The 8,389-nt window shown below is 69.6% G+C and overlaps 1 protein-coding gene across 1 annotated transcript; it reads right to left on the bottom strand.

Annotated features, from left to right (window-relative positions):
* Positions 1–221: 221 nt before the first annotated feature.
* On the bottom strand, positions 222–8,129 carry LOC118712355 (transient receptor potential cation channel subfamily V member 4-like; the record flags this gene model as incomplete). The annotated part of the gene is made up of 6 exons (XM_036426013.2): positions 222–531; positions 1,412–1,533; positions 3,114–3,241; positions 4,222–4,538; positions 7,573–7,639; positions 7,836–8,129. Coding segments are annotated over 6 exons (1,086 nt in total), but the record flags the coding sequence as incomplete, so codon positions are not given.
* Between the last annotated feature and the right edge of the window lie 260 nt (positions 8,130–8,389).

The following is an 8,389-nucleotide window of genomic DNA, read 5'->3' on the forward strand; positions in this document are numbered from 1 at the left end:
ACAGACCGCCGTGTGCGGCCGGGCGCAGGAGCGGGCGGGCCTGGCCAGCGGTGCGCCCGGACCCGGAGCAGGGTCCCGGGCCTCTGCCAGGTCCCGTGGGGGGTGAGGGGGCGCTGCTTTCCTGAGAGCAGAACAATAAATAATGGAGGGTGGGGCCCCGGGGCGGGAGGCCCGGCTTTGGCTTCCGTGACTCCATGGGAGTGAGATGGGGGGCGGGGGGGTGGGGGCCGGGGGAGAGGGTCCTGGGGCCCCCGTGTCTCCGCCGGGCCCTCGCCTCGGGGTCACAGAGCATGTGGCTGAAACGCAGGCGGACTCAAAATGGTGGCGGAGGGGCAGGGGGCTGCGGGCTGGGACCATGGCCCTGGGGCAGCCCCTAGAGGGGGGCGTCATCAGTCCTCCACCTGTGGGGGTAGCCCTGCCGGTGGCCGTCGCAGCTGGGGTTCCCCACGGTGTCCAGAGGCACCACCACCTCGTCCGGGTTCGAGTTCTTGTTCAGCTCCACCACGCGCGGCACCACCGAGGACCAGCGATCTGGGGAGGGCGGCGAGGGTGAGGGCTGGGGGAGCGGGCACGTGCCCATAAGAGCGCCTACTGTGTGCCAGGCCCGCCCGGCTCTCCGAGGGGGTCTCATGACCCCACCTCATGGGCGGAGACGGCTCCGCACACATGGAGCACACAAAGCACACACAGCACACGGAGCACACACAGCACACGGAGCACACACAGCACACGGAACACACACAGCACACGGAGCACACACAGCACACGGAGCACACGAAGTGCACGGAGCACACACAGCACACGGAGCACACACAGCACACGGAGCACACACAGCACACGGACCGCACACAGCACACGGAACACACACAGCACATGGAACACACACAGCACACACAGCACACGGAGCACACGAAGTGCACGGAGCACACACAGCACACGGAGCACACATAGCACACGGAGCACACGAAGTGCACGGAGCACACACAGCACACGGAGCACACACAGCACACGGAGCACACACAGCACACGGACCGCACACAGCACACGGACCGCACACAGCACACGAGCACACACAGCACACGGAACACACACAGCACACACAGCACACGGAGCACACGAAGTGCACGGAGCACACACAGCACACGGCGCACACACAGCACACGGAACACACGGAGAACACACAGCACACGGAGCACACGGAGCACACGGCGCACACGGCGCACACGGCACTGTCAGAGTCAGGCAGGCAAGGCTGGCCCGCACCCTGCCCCGTCCCATGGCTCAGTGCGGGAGGGAGGCCCGGCTCGCACAGGACTCCGCGGTCAGCTCCCGGCCTCCCCCTCCGCTGGCTGACCACCGGGGCTCAGGAGGGACCGCCAGCCGCCCCGCCCGCCCCTGCCCGGCCGCTCACCCCTGCGCAGGCGGCCCACGGTGTGCGAGAAGCCGTAGTACTGGTAGCTCTCGTTCCTGCCCGGGTCCTCGTTGATGATGCCCAAGTTCTGGTTCCAGTGCGACCAGTTCACCTCGTCCACCCTGGTGGCCACGCAGGAGGGTCAGGGGAGCTCCACCCAGGCAGCCCAGCTCACCCCCCTCCTCCTGTGCATTCTGACCATTTCTGCATACAACTCAGGGCATTAAGTAAATCCCCAAGGCTGTGCACCATCACCACGCTCTGATCCCAAACTGTTCTATCCCCACACAGAAATGAGCTGCCCCGGCCCCGCCCCCGCCCCCACCACCGCCCCCGCCCCCGGCTGCCTCTTCTCCTTTCCGCCCGTGCACGGACGGGTCGTGTGAGCAGCAGAGGACACGGCTCTGGGCCTGGCTGCTTTCTCTCAGCATGACGTGTTTGAATTCACTCATGTGGCACCACAGGCTCAGCCACACGCCCGCCGTGGACACCTCCCGCTTACCTCCCCCCCCCCCCAGGCGCTGGGACACCCTCCTTCTTACCCCCCCCCAGCGCTGGGACACCCTCCTTTTTACCCCCCACCCCTCCGCCCAGCGCTGGGGCACCCTCCTTCTTCCCCCCCCACCCCCACCCCCGCGCTGGGGCACCCTCCTTCTTACCCCCCCCAGCGCTGGGACACCCTCCTTCTTCCCCCCCCCCCCCCAGCGCTGGGGCACCCTCCTTCTTACCCCCCCCCCCAGCGCTGGGACACCCTCCTTCTTACCCCCCCTAGCGCTGGGGCACCCTCCTCTTACCCCCCCCCCCAGCGCTGGGACACCCTCCTTCTTACCCCCCACCCCCCGCCCAGCGCTGGGACACCCTCCTTCTTACCCCCCCCCCCCAGCGCTGGGGCAGCCTCCTTCTTACCCCCCCACCCCCCCACCCAGCGCTGGGGCACCCTCTTTCTTACCCCCCCCCCCACCCCCCGCCCAGCGCTGGGGCAGCCCGGGAAGGCAGGTCACAGCCTCCAGAGTCCAAACTGGCTCAACGTGACTTTTCCTTTTGGAGATTATTTTTGTTACTTTTACCCAAACCCCATTTCTTGAGCAAGTGCTACGTGTTAGGACGGAGCAAGGAAGATACACAGTTCACAGACAAGGAAGCGGAGGCTGTCACTGTGCCCAGGTCCCAGTGCTGATCAGCGGGTCGGGGTTCAAACTGAACAGGACAGACCGCTGGCCTATGAGCTGGGAGCTCCTGCCACGCCCGCCTCCCGCTGAGGACCCCTCACGCGACAGCTCTCAGGCTGCCCCCTCCCCCCCGCACAGAGCAGGCTGGCTCGGGGGCCCCGGAGAAGCTGGGCCTCTGGGTAACAGGCAGGCCCGGGAGGCTGCCGGGTCCTCTCCCCTCTCAGCGAGGCCCCCGCTGTTTGTCAGCGGGGTGACGCCCTGAGACGGTGTCCCTGGTGCACGGCAGCTACTGTCTCCGGGTGACCCACCCCATCGCACAGCGGGCCGGGCGGTGCTAGCACTGTGCCCATTTCACAGATGAGGAAACCAAGGCTGAGGGCGAACCGATTCGCCCAACCTCGGCCAGCGGAACAGAACGACGGGCAGGACCTTCCGGGCCTGTGGCTCCATCTCACGGGAGGACCCGCCCCGTCCCGGCCGCCCGGCCGCCCGGCCGCCCGGCCGTCCCCCCAGCCGCCCGGCCGCCGCCTCACCTGAAGCACCACCTGCGGTCGGGGGTGCCGTCCGAGCTCTTGCCCACGGTGACCATCTCGCCGGAGCGGAAGGCCTTCCTCAGGAACACGGGGAAGGAGCGCTCGATGTCCAGGATGGTGGTGGCCCACTGTGGGGAGGGCGCGGGCCGGTGAGCCCCCACCGCCCTGAGGGCAGGGGTGACAGGCGGGGGCGGGGACGCAGGCCTGGAGACAGCTACTGACCCGGACCCCGGACCCGCAGGACGAACGGCGAGGCGGGACCCGCACAGCAGCCGCCCCTCGGCGTGGGGAGCGCCGGGAGGGGGAGGGACTGGGACACAGCAAAGGGGCAGCCACCCCCGGCCCCCCGGCCCCCCAACCTCCTGGCCCCCCGGCAGAATGTGGGCCACCCTGCCAGGAGAGGCCACGCCTGGATTTTTACATGAAATCTCTTCGCTTTAGAACTCTGCATTAAGTTTTTTTAACGGATAAAGGAAAAAATAAATCATTGCTGGTCCAATCCAATCCAATCTGCATCGTTCGAGTCTCACCCAGTGGGGACACTGAGGCCTGGGGGTGAGGATCCAGAGCCGGCCTGGACGGTGCCGAGGCCCGGCTGGGCGGGTGGCCTCGGTCCCGTCTCTCCCCACGCCCTCTCCTTGGCCTGCAGTGCCACTGACTGCGAAAACCCGGATTCGGGAGCTGAGCGGGCCCAGGCCTCGGCCTCCCAGGATCGCCGGAATCCCCCGGAAGCAAAGCAGCCCCGCCCCCACCTCTCCCGGCCACAGAGGCCCAGGCCACGGTCTTCCACTCAATAAGCACGGGGGGCGGGGGGGGGGCGGGGGGGGGCCCTGGCAGCTGCCCAGCCTCAGCGCAGACCCCGGCTGCCTGCCCGGCTCCCTGAGCTCTCTTGGTGTCGGGGCGACCTTGTCCTGTGACTGACCCCACGGTGGGTGAGACCCTCGCTGGTGGTCAGGCAAGAAGCGCTGGCAGCGCAGCAGGGGGCTCTGGGAAGCAGGCACAACCTGGGTGCCCATCTCACAGGCAGGGAGGTGGAGGCAGGAGGCGGAGGGGAGGCTGAGGAGGTGCGGTGGGTCCGGGCCCCCCTGGGGGGACGGGGCCGGCTCACCTGCAGCTTCCAGATGTGCTTGCTCTCCTTGGACACCTGGCCCACGGTCTCGCCCATGAGGGCGATGAGCATGTTGAGCAGCAGCACGAAGGTGAGGATGATGTAGGTGACCAGCAGCACGATGAACACGGCGGGGTACTTCGTGCTGCTCAGCATCTCCAGGTCGCCCATGCCGATGGTCAGCTTGAAGAGGTCCAGCAGGAAGGTGCTGAAGGTGTCGCTGTCGCGGCAGGAGGGGTAGGTGGGCGCCGTGCAGTTGGCCTGGTCCTGGCCGCACGCCTTCATGCTGGCGCACGGGTTCAGCAGGGACACCAGGGCTGCGGGGGCGGGAGGCACTCGCTGAGCCAGATGTGCTGAGTTGGGGGGGGGGGGGTCATTCCCGTTGGGGGAGGGGAGACCTGAGGCTGGTGACTGGAGAGCTCGGCCCCGGGCTCCCAGCAGGGCAGCCAGGCCAGGCTCTCCCGGATCCAAGGCCACTGCTCCTCATTGAGGAGGCGGTCCTGCAGCTGGGGTGACCCTCCCGGGGCATCTGCAGTGTCCTGAGGCGTGTCTGGCCGCCATGCTGGGGGGTGGGGGGTGCCGCTGGCGTGTTCTCGGCAGAGGCCAGGGACGTGGCAAACCCTCACCCACAGGCCAGCCCGGAAGAGAACCCTCCGGCCCCACAGGCACCGAGGCTGAGAGGCCCGGTCAGCCCAGCGTTCCCGAAGGCCCCGGAGCCCGGGGTGCCCAGCCCAGGGCGGACTCTGCTCACAGCCCCGAGGAGGGGCCGGAGCCAGCGCCGCCTGCACAGAAGCCCCTCACGGAGGCCCTCACCCTGCAGACCATCCCGGCCCCGCCGCAGCTCAGAGCCTCCCCACGCGAGCAGCAGCCACGGCCGGCCCCGGGCCCCGGGCAGCGGGCAGCGGGCAGCAGCCACGGCCGGCCCCGGGCAGCGGGCAGCGGGCCCCGGGCAGCGGGCAGCGGGCCCCGGGCAGCGGGCCCCGGGCAGCGGGCAGCGGGCCCCGGGCAGCGGGCAGCGGGCCCCGGGCAGCGGGCCCCGGGCAGCGGGCAGCGGGCCCCGGGCAGCGGGCAGCGGGCCCCGGGCAGCGGGCAGCGGGCAGCGGGCAGCGGGCCCCGGCCCCGGGCAGCGGGCAGCGGGCCCCGGGCAGCGGGCAGCGGGCAGCAGCCACGGCCGGCCCCGGGCAGCGGGCAGCGGGCAGCGGGCCCCGGGCAGCGGGCCCGGGCAGCGGGCAGCGGGCCCCGGCAGCGGGCAGCGGGCCCCCGGGCAGCGGGCCCGGGCAGCGGGCAGCGGGCCCCGGGCAGCGGGCAGCGGGCAGCGGGCAGCGGGCCCCGGGCCCCGGGCAGCGGGCAGCGGGCCCCGGGCAGCGGGCAGCGGGCCCCGGGCAGCGGGCAGCGGGCAGCGGGCCCCGGGCAGCGGGCAGCGGGCCCCGGGCAGCAGGCAGCGGGCAGCGGGCCCCGGTCAAGCGGGCCGCGGGCCCCGGGCAGCGGGCAGCGGGCCCCGGGCCCCGGGCCCCGGGCAGCGGGCCGCGGGCCGAGCCCTGCGCTCAGGGGCTTCGAGGGCCGCCGTGCCTTCCGCCGGGGCCACAGGTCGTGCCCGCCCAGGGAGGTGCGCAGTGGCCGCTGGATGTGTGTTGAGAAGGATTCTGAAGTCCCGTCTGGACTCATCAGAAAAGCAGCTCTGTGACCCACTGGCAATGCCTGTCGCGGCACGAACGTGCAGAACACGCGCACGTGTGCCGCCCGCGTCCTGTCGGTCTCAGGCTGGGCAGCGGGGGTCCCGCGGCAGACGCCGGGGCCACGCCTGCCACAGCTGCCGCTGCGACCACAGCTTCTGCCTCAGTTTCTACCATGAGGATGCAGTGGGGCTGGACTTGACCCGAATCCGAAACCACCGTGGAACCCAACACTCTGGCCAGTCTTCTCAGTCCGTCCCTGCGAGGCCGCTGCACCGGTCCCTCCCCCAGCAAAGGCTACAGCTCTGGCTCCCAAACAGCCCGCCCCCCGGGCTGCAACAGCGCTGCCACACACTCCGCGGCAGGGCGGTCCCCACCACCCCCCCAGATGGCAGTGAGGCCGAGTGAGGCCGGCCACTCCCTTCGGATGCCAGCCGCCCCCTCGGGACCAGCCCGAGGGCATGGTTCATATCCCCACTCCTGGTCCCTCTCCCCACTCCTGTCCCTCCCCAGCCTGACCTGCGGGGGTCCCGCGGCACCATGACATCACGGAGAAGCCGTATTTGAGGGAGCCAGTATTGAGCTTTAAAAAGGACCTGGGCTGCCCGACCGGTGTGGCTCAGTGGTGAGCACTGGCCTATGAGCCAGGAGGTCAGGGTTCGATTTCCGGTCAGGGCGCATGCCTGGATTGTGGGCACAATCCCCAGGAGGGGGCATGCAGGAGGCAGCTGATCCATGATTCTCTCTTCATTGATGTTTCTCTCTCTCCCTCTCCCTCTCCCTTCCTCTCTGAAATCAGTAATAAACAAACAAACAATAAAACGTCCTGAGCTGAAAGATCCCTTATGCAAACTCACTCTCCCCAGTGGCCACGCCCCTTCGTGTGGCTCTGCAGTGCCGTCTGGGAGGGTCTCCAGGCGTCTTCAAACTACGGCCCGCGGGCCACATCGGCCCGCAGAGGAGTCTGATCCGGCCCGCCAGGTTTTTTGGGCAGTGAGCGCAGCCGAGGTGTTACAGTAGGAATTAGTAGTTCATATAGTCCGGCCCTCCAGCTCTCTCAGGGGCCGTGATCTGGCCCCCACTTTAAAAAGTTTGAGGACGCCTGTAGTCTGTCCCCACCTCTGACCGAGGCCGCTCAGTCCTGCTTTGGCCGGTCGAGGGGGCGGACGTGATGCCGGGCCAGGAGGTGACCCCGGCCCCTTCCGCTCGCGTCTGAGATCCCCCCAGGCCACCCTGCGCCCAGCCCCGGGAGCTGCTGGAGGAGTGACCACAGGGGACAGCAAAGTCCCCCCCAGAGGTCCCCTGCCAGCCCAGGCCGCCCGCCCAGCCCCCAGCTGAGCCGACCCGGCCTGGGAGCCAGCCGGAGGGTGTATCATGGCGGCTGTCTGCAGCCCCCGCGGCTCATCGGTGTCTCGCAGTAACAGCCGACATGCCAGTCTCTCGCTGGGCAAGTCACGTCGCGGTCCTAAGCCTGTTTCCTGTCTGCGGGAGGAGACAGCCAAGGCTGCTGCCTCCCAGGCTTGTCGCAGAGCTAAGAGGCGGGGTGGGGAGGCCTCAGCCCGGCCACGGCAGGCCGTGAGGACCCCGCACAGCTGCGTACGCTCCCCACATCACTGCCCGCTGGTCCTCACACACACACACACACACACACCCCCCACAGCCCCGGCGCCCAGCTCACCGGACGCGTAGCCGATCATGAAGAGCAGGTAGACCAGCAGGAAGCGGAACAGGTCTTTGAAGAGGATCTGCAGCCGCCGCGGGAGGGCAGAGGCCAGGGTGAGACACGCGCTTCTCGCTCTCCCGACGCTCGGTCCCAACCCCCTCCCCACGCCCCGGCCCTCCCGGGGCCAGGCCCGCCGCCCCGCGCCCGCCCGCCCGCCTGCCCGTGGGGGCACGGCCACCGCCTGCCGGTGGGACCGCTCAGAGGCCCCCGCCTCCCACCTTCTGGATCATGATGCTGTAGGTGCCCGTGAGCTTCAGGCCGCGCGTGAAGTACAGGGCGTTCATCCAGCCCAGCACCAGGGCGAACACCATGACGGCCAGGTACGCCTCCACGCCTGCCAGGTAGAGGGCCGCGGAGACGATCACCAGCACCGAGTAGATGAAGCTGCAGGCGGCAGGGACCCGGGGGAGGGGGGTGAGGCCCTGAGGGGAGAGCCCGAGCCCTCCAGGCACCCAGACACCCAGAGCTCTGGAAACAGAGGGTGCACAGTGGGCTCCGGCTCCCGCACCCGGCTAACCAGAAGCTCCATTAACGGACGTAACTGACAATTCCTGGGGGCAATGGCCTGAGCCCTGCCGGCTCCCAGAGAGACCCTGGGGGGCGCGAGGGGGGCGCGGTGCGAGAGGGGTGTGGCCGTGGGGGGGCGCGGTGTGAGGGGGGAGGTATGGCCGTGAGGGGGGGCGCGGTGTGAGGGGGGAGGTATGGCCGTGAGGGGGGGCGCGGTGTGACGGGGGAGGTATGGCCGTGAGGGGGGGCGCGGTGTGAGGGGGTT

The sequence above is a fragment of the Pipistrellus kuhlii genome, unplaced genomic scaffold (genome assembly GCF_014108245.1).
Source record: "Pipistrellus kuhlii isolate mPipKuh1 unplaced genomic scaffold, mPipKuh1.p scaffold_m20_p_88, whole genome shotgun sequence".
Lineage (NCBI taxonomy): Eukaryota > Metazoa > Chordata > Mammalia > Chiroptera > Vespertilionidae > Pipistrellus > Pipistrellus kuhlii.